This window comes from Cricetulus griseus, chromosome 7 (genome assembly GCF_003668045.3).
Source record: "Cricetulus griseus strain 17A/GY chromosome 7, alternate assembly CriGri-PICRH-1.0, whole genome shotgun sequence".
Taxonomy (NCBI): Eukaryota; Metazoa; Chordata; class Mammalia; order Rodentia; family Cricetidae; genus Cricetulus; species Cricetulus griseus.
In genome coordinates, this window is record NC_048600.1 from 18,697,374 (window position 1) to 18,717,150 (window position 19,777).

Here is a 19,777-nt window from a genome sequence, read left to right on the forward strand (position 1 = left end):
TTGTTTGGGGGATGAGTGCCCCGACTCCGTGGTTCCTTACTTTTTGAAGACTCCCAATGCACACCTCCAGAAAATCTGGGCATTACAGCTCTGCAGTGGGACTCAGTGTCCAATGCCAGGAATCCAGCCACCCAGCCTCCAACTAAAAGGAGAATCCAATGCTAACCCATACCTGCTTCAATTTAGTGCCAATTGCTGCAACATAAACTCAGACACCCTTCTGCTAAGAGGCAGCAGTTTGTATCGATGTTAGCAAATAAGCATGGCTGTGACATCCAGTCGTAGCATCTACACAAGGCTTTCAGTACCTGCTGTCCACGGTAAATGTGTGCGTGAGTGAAGGAGTGTGTAAATGTGAGTGTGAACTGTGTGCTCTCCTCTGTGCAGTCAGAGGCCATAGTCCACAGTCCCTCTGGCCTGGTGACAGGCCAGGCTGAGGCTGTTCTTCCTTCAGCTGGGATTCCCGGCAGCAAGGCCCTCCCAAGACCGCATGCTACCTGCAGCCACAGGCCTCTACCACCATGTCCTCGTACTGTTTGTAGACCACGTTGTTGGCTGCATCGATATAGAGGATGCTGATGGGGCTGAGGCGTGCGGGCACGCAGCAGGAGGCTGGAGCCGCGTCAGGTGCCATGGAGTTGAGTAGCGTCTGAATGATGGCATGGTTGGTGGGCTCGAGGTGCGAACGCAGGGGAAAGTCACAAACGCCCTCGCAGTGATAGGCCTCATAGTCTAATGGTGCGATGATCCAGTCGTCCCAGCCCAGCTCCTTAAAGTCCACGTGCAGAGGCTTCCGGCTGCAGCGGCTCCGACCCCTGCGCCCATGGCCCTTGCCGCCGCCGCCACCGCTGCCCTGCGCTCCCCTAGTCCCCGCCAGCGCTGTCCGCCGCCGCCTGCGTCCACCGGGGATTGCTTTCAGAGAGCCAGTGCCTGGTCCCGGATCCGGTGGCGGCTCTGCGGCGGCCCGGAGCGCGCGGGCCTGGGCGCGGATCTCCCGAAACAGACTCTCTTTCCTCTGTGTACGGGAGGAGATCACCAACAGTGCGCGCTCCTCCGCAGCGGTGCCGCCGCCCGGCCAGCCGAAGCCCAGTCGTCGGAGGGCCAATGGGCTGCTCCCGGAGCCGTCCACCGCGCGCAGAACCAGGCAGAACTTGTGGGAGGCGAGCGGATCGCGCCGGTGGCTCTGCACCGCGTCCGTCACGTCGAACGCTTCCCAGCGGGCCACTTCAAGGGGCTCGGCAGACCGCGAGTGCAGCAGATGAGATGTGCGCGCTGCGTCGGGGCAGGAAGATAGCTGCAGCAGCGGAGGGAGAGTCTCACTGTCCAGGTCTGGCTCCGGAGACCTACGGCGCAGCACGCGCAGCTGGGCACTCACCACCTCGTCCGCGTCTGGGAGGCCGGATACATCGAATAGAAAGTTCTGGCCAAGCTCGGCCCCCGATTCTTCTACAGGGCAAGGACAAAAACAGAGGCGAGTGAGAGTACAGGCGGTACACACAGCCATGGGGTCAGCTTTGTTTGACTTGGCTGGCCTGGACACATACATAGCTCTGGAAGGCCCATAGGAGCAGGCAGTCTGGGCTGCAGAAAGAATGCTGCTAATCTGCCCCCCGGCGAAGAGATCCTTTCTTGTCTCCTACACCTGAAGCCTTGGTTCTTCTGCCACCAACAACGACCACAGATTTACACACCTAATACCTGAACTGTGGGGCCAGGAGCACACCACCACACCCAGGACCAAATCTTAAGGCGTATTTAGTTCTACTGCCCGCACCTTGCCTTTCCCTAAATGGTAGGTCAGATTTCTGGTCAGGCGCATCTTTTCCCGAGGCTTTGTATGACAATTGCCCTATACTGCTGGCCTAAGCGCCCCCAGAGAGCTGCAAATTCGCCCTGGTTGTCGGTAAACGAAAAATTCTCATTCCCTAAAAAACATTTTCCTCTCTGGTGTCCTCTCATCTCCCAACCTAGGCTACTAGAGAAATTGGGCCCTGAGAACAGTCCAGAAACGAAATACATCAGCACCACGACACAGACCTCCTAGCCTCCAGCCCACCCAGTCCCTTTAGCAGAATGGAAATGAAGGCCCAAGTTAGCAACAGGTTCTCTCAAGCCCACGCCGAGCTTCAACTGTTGGTTGCCCTCCTCAACCTCATTCTTGGCTCCTCCTGGTGTTCCTACTGCCACCAACGGGAAGGGAAAAGACTGTGGGAGCAAAGAACCTTCCTGGAGAAGCTGCGATGGTGGCCTCAGTGAGCGGCTTAATCTTTCGCCCTGTGTGATTTATTTTAGGCTTGGGGTTTGATTTCTGGACACGGGCCCTTTTTCTTTGGGGGTGGACTCAGGCAAAAAAAAAAAAAGTTTTAATTCCAGCGAAGAGCAGATAAGGCAGAGCCTTTGAAGGTGTCATATGGTTTCATTTTGCCCCTTCCCAGAGAGACCATGCAGACTCCCCCACCTTCGGGATTTGTTCACCAACCCTGGACACCAGGCCTTCATGCCTTGTCTACAGTCTGGTGTATTGCTCAAGCAACTCTGTCTAATGAAGCTGGTGGTAGCCAGCTGGACAGAGGTGCTGGGCTGTGTCCCCAACCCCAGCTTTCTCTGCAGCCTCCACCTCAACCCACATCTCCAGGGAGGAAGAGAGGGAGGAAAGATGGCCGGCCTCTGGCCTTGCTGGTCAAGCAGGGAAAGACTTAGTTGGTTCTATAACACAGGACACCCAGCCAGCCCTAACCCAGTCTGATGCTTCAGCGACTTTAGGACTCGTCCCATGTTCTCAGCTCCTCCAGGGAGGGATCAGGAGTTTTCCCTGATTCTGTGTACCAGGATTGGAGCTTCCCTTGACTCGGTGTGGAGTGCTGTGACAGACCTTCTGAAGATGCACTGATCCTAAGGGCCATTTGAGCCCAGGATTTCTGTGTACAGAAAAGAAAGCTGTCTGTTCGAAGGTACTGTGTGTGTTTCTGAGATGGGTGATTACTGCATGGTGGCCTCTGCCTGTTTTCCCACGCTGGTATCAATGGTTTGCAGACTGTCTGTGGCTGCCCAACTTTACTTTCCTGATCATTTGCCTTCCTCTCCCTCCTGATTTCCAAGCTAGATCTTGGCTGGGTAGAATTAAAGCCCAAATTACTCGCATTTCCGCCTGAAATTAGTTACATTTTCCCTATCTGTCTACTTTAATGACTTCAATGGAGATTAATAAAAGCCAGATGACACACAGCCACTACCCGGCAACCCCACCCACACCCTACCTTTGGAGGCTCCAGCACCGGGTAAGATGGGACCCTTGAGCTCCAGGCATCCCTGTCCTCCCCACACAACCGAAGTCCTGGACTCTGGCCTCCAGGGCCTGGCTGCCACAGAGCACAGGCGCCCATACTCACTTCCCACACATAAGCCACTATCCACCAATGCCGCCTGCTGGGAGGGCCCTCCTGATACAGAGGGAGGCCATTTACTTTTTTCAGATACCTGTTTCTCTACCCTAATTTCTTCTTAACTCCTTCAATTTTTTGCGTCCTCCCCTGGAGACAGGGAGCTACCATCACTGCTAGTCCCTCTTGGCGGGAAACTCCAAGGTCCCCAGTCCTGTCCTTTCTTCTCCAAGGACTCCAGGCCCAAGGCCACTCTAGATCCTTCCCCCAAAGAAGTGGATCTTGAACTCTGCTCGACAGCTTCAGGGAGACCTGACAGTTCCAAAGAGGGATCCCCCACTCCCACCCCATCAGTCCTCAGAAACCAAGCCTTGACTGGTGTCATAGTCCAGGTTCGGATGCACTGACTTCCAAGTTTCTCTCTAACACCTGAAGATGGGATTCATAGGGCCATGGCTCAGACCGCAATGGAGCAGAAACTTGTCTCCCCCAGCTCCTCTCAGGCCAGGAGCAGACCGGCCGGAATGGCGCAGAATATATGCAAAGTACCTTGAGTCGCTTGGTCTATGAAGCCGGTGATCGTGTCCGCGTGGCCGTGCCCGGAGGTCTCTGGAGCCAGAGCCCTCCCAGCCAGGCTCCGGTAAAGTGACATCATGAAGTGGTGTGGTACCACTGAACCGTTCCTGAAGCCAGAGCCCGCAGCGCGGCGCACAGCGCGGGCCCCGGGAACCGCGGCGGTCTGGAGAGCTGAAGGGCCCGGAGCCCGGACAAGGGTTCGCCCGCCGCCGCCGCCGCCGCCCCCGGGGTTCCAGGCTGGTACTGACCCAGCCGCTCGGAGCACCGCGGCAGCTTCCAGCCCGTCGCGGGGACGGCAGGCGCTCAGCAGCCAGAGACACAGCGCGGCGGCGGCGCTCAGGTCCATGGGCTCCGTGGGCCGGTCGGCCGCGCGACACGGGCTCCGTGGCTCCGGGAAGTCCCCCGACGCCTTTTGAACATAGTGTTTAATAATGGGGGAAGTGTGCGCAGCAAACCGCTGCCCCCCTCCTCTCCTACCCCACCCCCGTCCAGCGCCCGGAGCAGCGCCCCCTGCTGAACGCTCGACCTACAGCTCTGAGCCCCCCAACTCAGGCCTAGCGCGCAATGCAAAGAGCCGCCTCCCCTTGTTGCAATGCTGGGTCCCTGTCCTTGCCAAGTGAGGGCCACCCGCCTGAGGCTCCCGCCACATCACAGTGCCCCGCCTCCCCTCCCTAAGGCACTGCAAGCCCTTCTCCCCGCCCCAAGACCTGAGCGCTCTCCTTGGCTGAAGGATGTGGCGTCGCGCATACCCGCCCAGCTTCCTCCTCACTCCTCTACCGAAAAACACCACCCTCCCAGCTATTTTACGAGTGCTAGGGTTGCCAGACCCAGGCCAAGGCAAGACTGCGCCCCTCCCACCAAATTTTCTCGCCTTAAGCCCCTTTGGTGGACGGCTCACTAGGAAGATACAGGGAGCAGCTACAGGGAGATGTTTACTGTGCATGCTTGGTTGGTATTATCTTGGAGCCACAGCTTTCTGAGGATCGCAGTGGGAGGCCAGAGCAAGGAAGAGGCTCTATGGCGAAGGAGTGGCTGGAGGGACAGGGCCCGAAAGAGACAGATGGATCCGGAGCGACTGAGGAAAAGGGACAGATTTGGCCGGGGATCTTGGGCCAAAGCAGAAGCCAAACTCTTAAAGGGCTTGATGAATTAGGAAGGCAGCTAGGCAGAGACTAGCCAACTCCCATGCAGAGTAAGGGCTCAGTGTTCGAATGTGCAACCAACGTGGTGACCTCTCTACAGTCTGGGGAGCGGGCGACCACAATTCTGCAAGGTCGGGAGGCTGGGATCTGGGGGGACGGAAAGACAAAAGGCAACAGGCTACTGGTACTTTCCCACATAGCTACAAGCCTGGAGGGTGAGCAGCAGATCCCTGGAGTAGAGCTCTGGTGCCACCGTAGTTATAGTACCCTTCAAGCATGGATGGGAAAGGTTTCCACATCAGCCCTATCAGTAGCGGACACCTGAGCATTCAGACATTTTACTTGGCTATCCCTGGCTCTAATGAGAGGACTGCAGGCAGGGAAATCTCCAACCTGTTCAGACAAAACCCGGAGAGATAATGGCCAGAAAATGACAACCAACTGTCAGGTAGCTTTGAGGACCTAGACTACACCCCCTCCCCTTTACCTTAAAATTGTATTGGATACCAAATCGAACACCTGAAGCCGGCCTTTGAGTTTGCAGGTTGAGACACTATCTAAAAGGTGCTTCAGGCTCTGGAGTCGGAGTGGTACACTTCCACTCTGCCCTGTGGATGGATGGACCAACACACATACATACAAGCTCTGGAGAGGATTGGGGGGGGCGGAGTTTACACTCGTCTGATTCTTCCCAAGCAATTCCTCTTCCATCTAGACCAACTGGGAGACAGGGGCTCAGAGATGTTTGGGAACTGGAAGGAAAGGGCAGTGGGAGGCCCTAGCTCAGCCTGTAGCAGGCACGCATGCATCTGGACCAAGGTTTGTGCTGTCTGCCTACTCAGTCTTCCTGCTGTTGCCTGGATGGTGAACAGCTGGGATGACAACCTGCCTTTGGTGCCCAGGTTGGGGAGCAGATGAAAAAGCCCTAATTATGGGTTTCCTTCTTTGGGTGTCCTGAGGAAGTGGCTCTTGTAGAATAAAGGCTTCTTACTGTAACTCCCCACCTCCTGCCCTTGTACACAAAGGTCAGTCAGAGGGACTCTTTGCTTAGAGGGACACTGGATCCTGGCTCCTTGCTGGCCTTGTTTCTACAGTAGGTACACATGTCCACACCTTGTGTTTCACAAGTCAATTCCATGTTGGAAAACACTGAGAGCCCCGGGCTGTCATTATTCTGGTTCCAGATCTGGCTTTGCCCATTAACCATCTTGGCAAGTCCCTCACTTGTCTTGGCCTCAGTTTCTCCTGTATAGGGCAGAGTGGAAGGGATCTGGCACTATCTTGGCTCTACATGATACATCTGGCCTTAGGCCACCTTAGGGCTCAGGAAGTTGGGATAGATTGGTGATCCTTCCCACAGTGGGTTTGAGTAAGCCTCATAGCTGCTTTGAGACTGAATGTCCTGGTCTCTGAGTCTATGTGTAGCTAAGACATGGACTGGAACAGAGGTGGCTCAGTGACTTTGTCCCCTTTCCCAGGGATATTCTGACAGCTAACAATGACTCCAGAGGAGATGTGGGATTTGTGAGTTCAGTGGAAGGCTTTAGGAGAGTACGGACAGCATGGGAGCTCAGCACAACCTACCAGCTATATGTAAAGCAGGGTATAACCTCTTCGTTTGTAGATCCATTCATTCATCCATCTCTGCTTATTCCTTTTTGCAGCAACTTCTTATTGCTAAGCACTCTTCCATGTGTTATGGATTCATCAATACTGCAAGACAGATTCATTGACAGCCAGGGTGGGCAGAAGAAACAAGAACAGCAACACACAGTGCCTAACATACTGTCAAGGATGCTCTGAGTACCATGATAAGAGGAGAGATCTTTTTGATCAGCAGAGAACACACTGAGGCAGAGCCCCAAATGAGGAAAGCATGGGGGTATTGGGAGCATGCCTGGCTCCTTCTGCTTATTTCTGCTTAGCTGATGCTATCCATTTGTCACCTGTCCTTGGCTTTATATGTTCCATGCCATTTCCTCCCTACAGCTTCTCTATCTGGTAATAGGGATTAGCCTATCATTTTCTAGAATGTTGAGTCACTGAGATGTTCATGTTTTGCCCAGGGTCAAGTGGAAAGTAGCAGAGTCTGGAGTGTCAAGCTGTCTTGCTCAACTTTTGACTTACACTGCCCTAAGGAGAGGAGACTGTGAGGGGCTTTGGTCAGCTAACTCCCTCCATGACCCTCTCTGGCCATCTGGAAGCTTCTCTAATGACTCTCTGCCATGAGCTGGGAAATCACTGTACTGAGAAACAGCCTGTATGACAAACAACAGGTCTCACCTGACTTACTTCTCACTCCCTTGCCCAGGCCTTTCAAGACCCATGAATGAAATCCTATCTGGGGTGAAAATGAAGACAGAGAAAAGGAAGGTCAAGAGATTCCCCAGCCACTCACCCTTCGCTGTGTAAAGCTCAAGTCCTCCTATTGAGTAGATGATCCCTCGTGGACCCACAATCACAAACCTAGCCCAGGCATGCTGCAGGGGGGCAGTTCACCTTGTGTGCAGGGAGCCTCTGGCAACTGTCTGGGCAGTAAGTAGTGAGCCAGAGATCACAGCCAGAAGATGTGGGAGCTGTGCTCTACTGCTGGATAAGCACACTGGAAGGAAATGTCTGTACTGGGCTTTGCCTCAGGACTCATTGGAAAGTGGCTACTGCATCCCAGTGGCAGATGGCAGAGTTCAGTGATGGTGGGAAGCAAACCAGACAGGAAGTCATCACTTTTTTTTTTTTTTTGCCTTTTCTGTGATGATCAGTCCCCAGCACAGTGAAGGGGGGAGAGGTTCTCTCCCTGGGGATGAGTTGCCTCTCACCCCTGCAGAAACTATTGGCTCACTCTGATGTGTGATATATTGTTTATGATTTATTAAAGTCATTGGAGATCAAAATAGCAAAGCAGCTCATACTAGTTAGCTATAGAAGCCAGGAAGCCCTGCTTCAATCACGGATCTTCTCGGTTATTTAGACTAAGTTCCCATGCCGGGCCTCGGTCTAACAAATAGCTGCCCAAGCTGCATCTGCATATCTCAAGCAGCTTTCTCATCGCTGAATGAGAAGCAGTTCTATAGGCTGCACCCATGAGAGCCATGACTGTCAAAGTCACATGGCCTACAGGGAGTTTGCTATGAAAGCTGGTCTTAGATCCTATCACAAGAGTTGTGGTGGTGACTTCTGGGTACTGGAACTTAAAGAGGCCCCAGGTGCTGGCAATAGGCATGACCTTGATGGTCCTCCTGCCACACCCAGCTATCTGGCCCTCTGTGCTGACAAGGGAACTAGGCCTCTCTTAGAAGTAACCTGCTGTGCAGCTCCCATTATCCACCAGGGAAAGCATGACTCATAGCCTGTCATTTGCCATCACAGCCATCAGGACCAACAAGCTCTTTCAGAGTCTAGCAGACCCTTTGATCTCCACTGCAGCCCTGAGACTCTTGGTTCTGCACTGCTCAGGGCACTAGTAAAGGAAGCAAGAAGTGAGATGGAGATCTCTGTCCTGGCCACTGTCAGGGTCTCTGGGTCCCTGCAGCCACACAAACTGAAAACACTCAATGTGTCCTCCAGAAAGCCAAGACACCAAACTCAAGCCACTCCTTTAACCTCTGGCTGCAAGTCCCTCACCATGCTTCCTGGCCTTGCCTTCTGCCAGCTATAGTGAGACTGACAATCACAGGTCAGCTGAGGGACAATGAAAGGAACCACAATAGTGGGACCAGGAGTGTGTCCTCTGTATGTCTTCTGTATGGACCCACCATGACCTCTGACCTCTAATCCACAGTGTGTGTGTGTGTGGGGGGGGGGTAACAGAGGGGAAGTACTGGCTTAGGTCTGTCTCCCTGAGGGAGACTTCAGCCTCCCTTGGAAGGCTTCAAGGCTTCGGGAGTCCCAGAAAGACCTGCAACAGCAGAAGGAAAGATTCCAGCAGGTTCTGCCACTCGACCAGTGTCTGCCCTGGGCCAGGTCTCCTCAAGCTGCAAGAATTTCCCATGCTTAACCTATAACTAGGCTGCCCAGGTTGCCCCAAGCAACAGCTCTGGCATTCACACTGGGGTCCTCAAAGCCCTGGCTTCGGGCCTATGGGCGTGGCCTGCTCTGTGGCCCAGACCACCCTGTGGGGGAGGGGAGGAGAGATGATGGGAGAAGGTAGCTTCTTTCCCAGAGGTTTTCCTTAGGGAGCATTTCAGTGCCTCCTAGTTGGGACAACTACAGAGGACTGGTGGATAGTGCCATCTTCTGGCAAGAATATGTAACAGCGCCTGGCTCGTTTAGCAGGGGCCTCTATACTTCCCTTTTTGGAGGTGTCCTGGGAGAAGAGATGACCTCATCCAGTGAGGCCAAGATAAAGACTGCAGTATGAGGGAGGACCCCGCCTTCAAACCACCATTACTGTGGACTTCCTTTGTGACCCTTACAGAGTTCGCCTCTACCCATAACCCCAGCACTCAGAAGGCAAAGAAATACTGATATTCGAGAGAGTCTGGGCTAAAAAATGAGACAGTGTCCCTCAAAACATGCAAAGTCTAACATCTCTGCCTCTTAGATGGGAATAGTGTGTGGTTGTTGAGGAGGTGTGTCACTGGGGGTGGGCTTTGAGGTTTCAAAAGCCCATGCCAGGCCCGGTCTCTCTCCCTCTGCCTGATGCCTGCAGATCAGGATAGAAAGCTCTCAGCTATGGCTCCAATGCCATGCCTGTCTGCTTCCTGACATGATGGTCATGAACTCACCCTCTAAAACTGTAAGCCAGCTCCAGATTAAATGCTTTCTTTTATGAGTTACCTTGGTCATGGTGTCACTCAGCAATAGAACAGTAACTAAGACAGCATCCAAAATTGAAAATCAACAAGCTCTTTTGTAATCAAAGCTGCCATTATGTGAAAATTTGGAAGGTCCAGTCTTCCAACCTTGGTCAAAGAACCCAGGGTTTCTGCTCTAGATATATAATAATGAAGAGAATAGTGCTGGTTAGTGTCTGTCAACTTGACACAAACTATTATCAACCTGGGAAGGGGACCTCAACTGAGGAATTGCCTCCATAAAATTGGCATGCAAGCATGTCTAAAGAACATATTCTTCATTAGTGATTAATATGGGGCCTTCTGTGGGCAGCGCAACCCCTGAACATGTGGTCCTGGGTTGTATAAAAAAAGCAAGCTGGGCAAAGCATAGCAATCAAACCAGTAAGCAATGTCTGTCCACCATCTCCTTCAGTTCCTACCCACAGGGTTCCTACTTTGAATTCCTGCTCTGGCTTCCCTTGATGAAGAGCTGTAACCTGTAAGGTAAAACAAACCCTCTCCTCCCCAAGTTGCTTTTAGCCATGGGGTTTACTATAGCAACAGAGAAGCAAACCAATACAGAGATAAAGTTAATTTTGACCTGGGAAGATGGGGCTGGAAGAGCCAGAGCAGGGGTAGAGACAGTAGAAGGTGGGTTCCCACTCTCAGATGAAAACAGTCTCCCAATTCCTGCAACAGATTCAGGGGATAGGAAGCAGATTCAGGTGGTAAAGACCTCTGGGGAATCTGTCTGCAGAAGGTACTCCCTGAGGCTGCCCCACAGAGAATGCTGTACCTACCAAACTCAGAAGCCCACATTTTTTCAGGGAAATCAAATAGCTGGAGAAAATGTGAGTGAATAAACATATATAAATAAGTAAATGAGCATATTTAGAGGGAATGGGTGTATTTTCTAAGTACAATTACATTGTTAAAACCATCAGGAGTCATAGTCACAACTGGCACTTCATTAAAAAAATACTGAAACATGAATGTAAAATACTCAGAACATGAATGTAAAATACTCAGTCAACAGAAAATTGACTTTACCAAATGGTCAGACTCAACATTGCCAATCTCAAACGACACTTGCCACTGACCCATGAGCTACCAGCTGATCTGGCAATGGTGCTGATGGACATCTGTCTGCCTCTCTGCTTTGATGTGGGGGTTCATAATCATTCCTGAGGCAGCCGACCAGCTCCGTGGTGTTTCCCTTCAATGGGATGTGCAGATACGCCACTAAACAAAACCATCTTTGAAATCAGCTCTCCAAAGAGAGGGCCTGGCTCTTTTTCTTTTATCTTCAGGGCCATGGCCATATCTCAGGCTCCAATGTGTCCAAAGTTAATCAAGGTGTACATTTTTCTCAAAATATACAGGTCCAGCTTTTGTGTTTTTTTCATATGAGCAGCCAAAGCCAAGACATTGGAGTTTGGTCCTCGCTTCTGTCCCTTTGGTTCCCAAAGTATAGTTCATGGAGATGTGGACTTCTCCTACACCTTTAAAGAACTGTTTTCATGACAATATCAAGATACCAACTGTTGTGACATTTGTATTGATTGTAGAATAGATCTTATGTATCTTTAACTGGTATTGTTTGTAATAGATGGTATTGTATCTTTAAATGTATCTTTATCTAAAATCTGGAAAAATATGCCTATCTCTGTGATCTTGGAAGTGTGGGCAGCAGTTATTAGCAGATGTGGCTGTATCTCATATTGTCTAATAAAATGCTCTTGTCTACATTTGGAAAATCCATATAATCCAATGCACGTGCTTTCAGAGACACCAATGTATTATGTCACAAAATCATATGGGTAAAATTTCTATGAACAGGGCATTGAAGGCCAGTGGATATTCATATAACACCACAAAAGCTGAAAGGACTTAGAGATGTGAGGAGCATTTTGATATCAGACATGGAGATGCAGAGTTTGGAGTTTGCACACCTCGTTTTCACTCTTGCTTTGGCCCAGTATTTCCTCACTATGCTCCCTTCCCTACGTTTTGGAATGGTAAAGTATATCCTGTGCCAGCACCAGGGCATATCACACAATGATGATAATGGATTGAACCTCTGAACTGTAAGCCAGGACCACAATTAAACGTTTTCTTTGTAAGAGCTGCTGTGGTCATGGTGTCTCTTCATAACAACAGAAAACCTAACTGACACAATATGTAACAGTATAACACAGGCATTCTTCATTTCCTTAGTATAATTACTGATGTCAGAAAAAATAAACACTACCATGCTCAGACATCATCCAACTTGTCACCAAGATTTGTTTTCTAATGAAAACATTCAATACAGGGGCTGTGTTAGATTGCCATGCTCCTTTAGTCTGATTGCTACAGCACTAACAGAAGTATGAGGGAAAATCAAAACAGGACTTGCCTGGCTGTTTGAGGGATGATTAGTGAGTGAAGGAAATAGGGAAAGGGTCCAGCCATGAGCCCTCTTGAGCTGCCTCTGGAGCTTCTTTCATGGCTAAGGAGTCACCATGGACCTGGAATAAGATTCCAACTGATGCTTTTCACACAGCACTATACAGCTTTATAGGAAGTCCTATGAAGACCACAGTGACCATCATATAGCTAACTGGAATGAACATACAGGCACAATTGCAGGGAAACAGATCTCCCCCACTGGGTACAAATTTTTATCTTCTGTGCTCTCCTCTTCCTCCTGATAGGGATAGGCTCTTGCCATGTAGTTCAAGATGGTCTCATGGTGTCCAGGGAGGCCAGAAGAGGGTGTCAGATCCTCTGAGGCAGGAGTTGCAGACTGTTGTGAGCTGACATGTGGAAGGTAGAAATTGGGTCCCAAGTCCTCTGGAAACACAGCTAGTGCTCTTGACGACTGAGCCATCTTTCCAGTCCCTCTTAAATCCTAAAGCAGTCAGTCTTCTAACTATATTCTTCCCTCTTTCAAAAGTGCAGTGACAAAGTATTGTTTGCCTTTAATAGTGTACTGCTTACCCTGTATCCTTGCCCACAGCACAGAGAGATCAGACCAGACACAGTGGTAATCACAGGTAAAACATTTATTATAAATATCATTAGTTGTTTAGATGAGGAAAAGGAATGAGGCACTGGGTTACTTAAGTAGAGTCTGGAAAACACAGAGTAACATAGAGTAATTCCTGAAGAAATCTATGAATGTCATTTTGCTCCAGTAGGTCTGACTCACCAGCACTTGTTTCTATGCATTGATTTCTCACCACTGACTGGACCTGTCCTATAAGCACAGGACTCAGAGCATGACTACCGGATTTCCAGGTCAGCTCTCCAGAAGGCCTCTGTGTGCAGATGCCAGTTAGGACTTGTGTGCAGCATCGAACCTCACTGTGTAGCTAATGGTCTTCTCCATGGATTAAGACCCTCCTTGTCTGGAGTTTGCCTTTTCCCCTCAAAGAAGTTAGAGCTCCAATACAGAAGCCATGCAGAGGATGAGAACTCATCCATCACTCACCACCAAGCTGGCGGCACTTCAAACCAAATATTTCACCAGCATCTTAGGTTTTTGAGAGAAAGGACCATCTCACTGTCCCTGAGGAATGATACTGCTGTGAGAGCTTTTCTCTAGAAGAAAACGGAATGTTTCCAATTGTGCATCAATTATCACCATCGCTACGGACTATGAAGATTATTGGGTCTAGGATCTTAGGATTGAGTCAATTAAGAGAAGGCAGCATAGCACTTCCTCCCCTGCTCAGTCAGGAATATGCTTTCAGAGATGAAGAAATGCAAATTTTAATGGGTTACTTCTGTTCATTCACAAATTTCTTCCAAATCAATAAAGTTTAGGCAAATGGGGAAAGAATTTATGTTAATGTTTTACTCAACAATTTAAAACCTTTCCAAAAGTTATGTCGTAGAACAATTTCAGATGGAAAGGACCATAGGGTAGCAAACGGCATCATGAATGGTGTCAGTGGTTCACTGCTTCCTGTCCATGGAGCTCCAATGGAGGAATCACACCGATGAGCCACTCCATGGCCTTACACATCTGATATAGACAGTCCGTCCCTCCTTTCTTGATCTAGACGAGCCTGCAGGAAACTGGAATTTTAAGGCTCAGGAGGAGCCCGCTGGCCATCCTGGAGCAGGTCAGAGTCAGGATCCTTCATCACTTCTGTCTAGTTAGTTGATAAATGTCAAGCAACCTTGATTCTTGGTTTACTGTGGGAGGATCAGGAAGACACGCTGATGACATCAGCCATGATCTGCACAAAGTCTGGATTGATTTCCCCAGGTATCTGAAGGGAAAGCCAAGTTCACTGCCAGCGCCCCCTGCTCATTGCTCTCTGCAACTGGAAGAGGAGGATGTGCTTGTCTGTCTTACACAATTCACATAACTGACTGCACATTCATGGGTGGCTTTTCATTTTCTAGTATGTGTTTCATAATTGCATCCAGGACAAGCAATGCTAAAGTAATAATTCAACGGAAATCACCTATATTTTGAATTTCTTCCACTTGTAAGGATCCTGTTGGGCAAACCGCACTGTACAGTGCTGTTGGGCTTCTCGTAGAAAGAGGAATCTTTGTGGAGATGACTGTGTTTCCTGAGTCAGGGAACACACAGAATGAGTCAGCCAATGTGTTCACTTTAGTTCAAGCACAGGGAGCTGGGATCTGGTGGTCTGTCAGCCAAGAGGGTCTCACGTTTCCTTTTCAAGCTTTAAGACTAAACATTCACCCCTAAGCACAGCACATCTACAGACCCCATGTACTGGCTGTATGTGCATTTTCCCTGAGCCAGCGTTTATATTTTGGGCAGCTTATTATTCATCCAGTCAGCAACTATGGCAGCCACCTCCTGGTTAAAACCAAGGACAAAGGCATGTGCTATTCCTTTCTCACAGAGTCGGATATCGCCTTCCGGAAAATCTTTCTTCATGTCTTCATAGTACTTTACTGGACACCAACCGTCTGTTTTACCATAGTAAAATGTCAGCTGAAAGAGAAAAAACAGCATTTCACCCTCTGCTCCCAATATCAACCAAAACCAGTGGATTGCAGGGCTTTGACAGCAGTAACTTGCCTGACTCTATCCTCTGTATTAAGGTCACTTCAGAGCCCTCAGACACCACAGGATTCATTAAGGAGTGTGATAGCATGAAACCCACCTGGAGACTTTGTGTGGCAGACTCCTCTAACTTGCTAAAAGACACCTGGCCAGATCATGTGTACTGAGGCTGGAGTGGGTATAGGGGAGAAGGAGATGAAGGCCTGTGAGACAGTTAAGTAGACACAGTCACTATGAGGCTAGAGGTCACACTCTGTTTTCATACAGAACTTTGGTAGGCACAGGGCTGTTCCCACTGATAGGACAGGCTAAGCAGAGGATGGGTATAGAGCTAGGGCAGACAGCTCCTTCCCTGAGGGCATTCTGCCCATTTATAAAGTCACATGGTAGCCTGGCCTGGGGCAGCAACAGTACTACCTGCCCTGCCACAGCTGCCCACCTCCTTGCCCGGGCTGCAGCCAACATGCTCTCTGTGAACAAGTGAGGCTCCTGTTGACAAGAGTGATGCTCAGATTTAGTCTGGAAGCAGCACACAACAGCTGTTTCCAAAGCCTGGACCAAAAATGGTCACTGCAGTTCAGGATTTCCCTCCTAAGTGAGTTTTCAGTGAAATCTCTTTCTATGAGGGGATCATGTATCTCCTTATAGTTTAGAAGACTGACAGAATAGGGGACTGGAACCTTCATGTTACTCCAGGCACACCAGGTACCTGATAAAGCACAGCAGACACCGGGGACTCCCACACAAAGCAGAGTGGTGAAGGGTACAGTTGAGTTCCTTCTCTTGGCTTACTCTAGTCCAGAGCTCACCTAGTGCCCCTCCCACCTCTACACCCTTTATGCTCACTGGCTCCTCTTTCCCCAAGCTTCAGCTTGAAATGGCCAAGCATCAAGCCTCACATTGCTTCTTTCTTTATATTACAGATCTCCGTAGGTGGCCACTATGCATAGTCACGGCTCCAACTATAGACCTATCATGCCCAAACCAAAACTGATCCCAGGCTCCTCTTTTTAGGATTCATAGCAGACATCTGGGCATGGATATGCCACAGGTGTCTCATACACAAGCACCAACCACCTCCCACAGCCTGGGGCTACTTCCCCATCCTCCCTTACACCAAATCTAGACCAAGGGCAACCAACAGTCTCAAGGTCCCTCACCCATCTGCTAATATCCCACCTGAAATAAGGGTCTTTGATTTTTCCTCCTGAATCTTTTCTTCCCCAACCCCACTGCATCCATTCTTCTAAAACCCTTAAACAGACATGCCACCTAAAATAAAATGTTTCCCAATATTCTAACACTTTCCCCAAATTCATCCTTCAACCACATTTTTAGTGATAACTGATACATACTGGGATAGCTGAATGGGCTGTGGGCAGCTGCTATGTGTTCTGATGGGTCACTAAGTAAATCTTGTAGTTTCTAAATATTTGTTACATCACTCAGTGGTTAGATCAGTGGTTCTTAGCCATCCTAATGCTGTGACCCCTTAATACAGTTCCTCATATTGTGGTGAATCCTAATCATAAATTTATTTTGATTGCTACTATATAACTGTAATTTTACGGTTAAGGATCTTAATGGAAATATCTGTTTTTCCAATGGTCTTAGGCTCCCGCTAGAAGGGGTGGTTCAACCCACAAATGCACCCTGACCCACAGGTTGAGAATGGTTGCTCTAAATGCTGTCCCTGGCTTATGACTCACTTATGTCCACACCAACACATCATGCTACTCAGCCTCTCTTTCCCTAATGTGGGGCTTTTAACTTGGAGTCTACAGGCCCACCTAGATTCAGTGATTGGGATAAACTTGTTATTTACCCCTAGTTATAATTTAATATTTCATTCAATTATAAATAGAAAATAAGCCACCATATTGTAAATACATATATACTCAAATCATAGTAAATTTACTGTAGATGACTAAAAACTGAATTACACTCATTTCTACAAGCTCACAGTAGCAACTCTACCATATCTTTAATTTTATTTAAGTTTTAATCATATGAGTGTGTGCATGTGTCTGTGTGTATATACACATGAGCAGAGGTGCACATAGAGGCCTGAGGTATCAGATCCCCCTGGGCCTGGAGTACAGCGGCTGTGAGTTGCAGATGTGGATGTGTGACCTGAACTTGGGTTCTCTGCAAGAGCAGCACTTACTGCTAACCATTGCACCATCTCCCCAGCACCTGTTACTACATCTTGCTTTTCAATGTGTCAATAAAGATGCACAAAGAACTGTATCACAAATTAGTTTTTAAAGTATTTTGCTGACTGAATTTCAGTATAATTTGTATTCTATAAAAGTGTTCTGACTGACCTGTCTTTCCACCCACCTATCTAGAACACATTCACTGATGGTTCGCCAGACACCATCTGTATTTCTGGACCCTCAGACGAAAATGACAGTTCCTCTGTGGGATGGGTGAGTCGAAGGCTGTTCATTTACACACTGTGTGTGACAAATGTGATATTCTAACTCTAAACAGGGAGCCATGAGAACCACGATTGCAGCTGGGAAAACTTCCTGGAGATGACAGTGGGAGCCAAGATGAAGGAAAAGTGGGATTGGGCCAGGTGAAGAGACAGTGTGACCTTTGACATCACCGTTGTGCAACACTCCTTTAGAAACACCTAAGAGGCTGTGTTTTCATCTGGAAAGGGAAGCAATTATGTACTACCGGAGAATGTAAATCAGTACAGCTATCCATTAGTAGGCATGAATTTTCCAGATCTTGCAAGGACGACAGTTGGCCAAGATTTTCAGAGCTAAATTGGTCAGGTTCCCAAAAAAAAGTTAAAATATTTAAAGTCTCTAAAAATTGTTAAAGCCTTTAAAAATATTAAAGCCTCTCTTTGTGTGAGCAGTGGAAATCAATGGCAGAAAATCTGAATGTGACTTTAAAGCCAAAGCCTGCAGAACAGGGAGGAAAAAGGGTCCAGAAAGTAAAGCATGATGTGGTAGAGAGATTATTTTTAGACTAGTTTTCACATGGCGTCTTAGATGGCACAAAAATACTCTTTATGTAAGGGATTTGAGTTTATATCTGAGATACAGTGAAAAGTTTTTGTACCAATGATAGGTCAGAAACTTCACACTGGGCAATGTGAATAGGCAGGATGGTTCTGCGTACCTCCGCCTCAGTGGAAGTGGAGAGAGGGCGTCCTTGAATACGGCATCTAAAGCAGAGGCATTTACAGTCTCAGCAACTGGGCTTCCAGCTTTGACTAAAACAGCAGTTCTCAACCTGTGGGTCGCCACACCTTTGGTGGCCAAGGGACCCTTTCACAGAGGTTGTCTAACAGCGACCACCCACAGCACAGATATTTAGACTACAGTTATGAAGTAGCAGTGAAAACAATGTTATGGTTGGGGGTCACCACAACATGAGAACTGTAAGGGGTCACAGCTTTAGGAAGGCTGAAAACCAGTGCAAGAAACCATCTCCAGAAGAGGGGAGGCAATGCCCACCTTCCTAGAACTATGTGTCCAGTTAACTTCCCTTGTTTTCCTAAGCTGATGGGGACACATTATGTTAGGTCACCTTTATCAAAATTAAGTTGCAGCATATTTCCTCTTATTTCATTACATCATACGAAGCTGCCATCACTTCCCGTCTCTCTGTGTTCGCTCAGGAATGCTGAGGAACAGGGACAGCCCTGTCTGAGTGGAGAGCTGCTGTTTGGTTGGTAGAAGGCGTCTCAGTGAACTGACTTAACGAGTTACTGTGAGACAGAAATGGAGCTGCACCCCAGCATGATGAACAGCACCGGACATGCCTTAAATTCTACCATGCATTTGATGTTATCATCTTAGAAACACAATTACTCCCTGGAGTTGGAGAGCTTCTCCCGAGCCTGTGCTAATATTAACCTTCAGATGTTGACTGTGTACCAGCACACTCCCAGGCTTCTCCAGAGAAAGTGTCAAAACTTCCAGTCCTGCCACAATGTGTGAGCACACCTCTACCTGGGAATGACTACACATGCATATGGGTTTAACTTAGCAAGGGATAAGTTAGCACCTTCTCTGACCTCTTTCTCAGCACAATGTACAAACAGGATCTGGACTGAGTAGGATTTTGCAGCAGCTGGCTTCCCCAGGTGGGAACAGGCTCTAACATGTCAGGCCCAGTCATTCCCCAAGTGTGAATTTTGGAAGCAAGGGTCTGGCAATCCTACCATATAGCAGGACTTGATTTGTTTTCACAAACTTCCTGGAAAACTAAAATGCAGTTTGGAAACAGACTGGGTTATAACTTAACTACAAATAAACTGCTGTTCTCTGGTCATTTCATGTCCTCAAGGCTGGAAATAAATATTGCACAGCCCTGGAGAGTAGTTGGTCCTCCTTGCCCAACCTTCCCCTATCAGCTAGGAACAGTTTATCTTAATTCAAAATTTCTCTCTCTTGACAACTGCTGCTTAGGAAATAGGATGACCACTAATATGAAGATGATATAATGACAAATAGGTTGACATAAAGCAAACAGATACTGGCAATTTTAGCTACTGTTGGAGTTAATTTTTTAACACAATAAAATCTTTTCTAAGTAATATATCTATATCTATCTATATCTATATCTATCTATCTATCTATCTATCTATCTATCTATCTAATGCTTGCTTTCAGAAGACTGTATCTGGGGTTAAAGAACTATGAATCTCCACTGTGGACAAGCTTCAGGTTACTGTGTCACAGTTTAAGAAGAGGCTCTCAATGCAGTGCCATCTCTAAGATTTGACCGGCAGGCCCTATCAGAATCAGTCATCCATCAGGGATCATTCTACCATATCCAGCAGATGTCAGTGTCCCACACCAACTGTAAAGCCCAGCTGGTCAGTGTTGTCTACAGAAACAT

The 19,777-nt window shown here is 48.5% G+C and overlaps 2 protein-coding genes across 7 annotated transcripts in view; both read right to left on the reverse strand.

The window, feature by feature from the left end:
• Positions 1-236: 236 nt before the first annotated feature.
• On the reverse strand, positions 237-4,302 carry LOC113836599 (growth/differentiation factor 7-like). 2 transcript variants are annotated; one of them, XM_035447280.1, is made up of 2 exons: positions 3,930-4,302; positions 237-1,443 (listed from the first exon to the last, which is right to left on the reverse strand). In XM_035447280.1, the coding sequence occupies exons 1-2, from the start codon at positions 4,300-4,302 to the stop codon at positions 494-496; spliced, it is 1,323 nt and encodes a 440-aa protein (XP_035303171.1). In that variant the 3' UTR covers positions 237-493. The 2 variants fall into 2 exon arrangements, with proteins under 2 accessions (XP_035303171.1, XP_027280404.1); XM_027424603.2 differs by having other exon boundaries at positions 237-1,446.
• Positions 4,303-12,141: 7,839 nt separating this feature from the next.
• Positions 12,142-19,777, reverse strand: part of Ldah (lipid droplet associated hydrolase) — a 54,837-nt gene continuing 47,201 nt past the window's right edge. For 4 of the 5 annotated variants that reach the window (XM_027424604.2, XM_035447641.1, XM_027424606.2 and 1 more), the window contains exon 7: positions 12,142-14,836. In XM_027424604.2, the coding sequence (XP_027280405.1) occupies positions 14,645-14,836 (192 nt within the window). In that variant the 3' untranslated portion in view covers positions 12,142-14,644. The remainder of the gene's footprint in view (positions 14,837-19,777) is intronic. The other variant, XR_003486965.2, reaches the window with a different exon arrangement.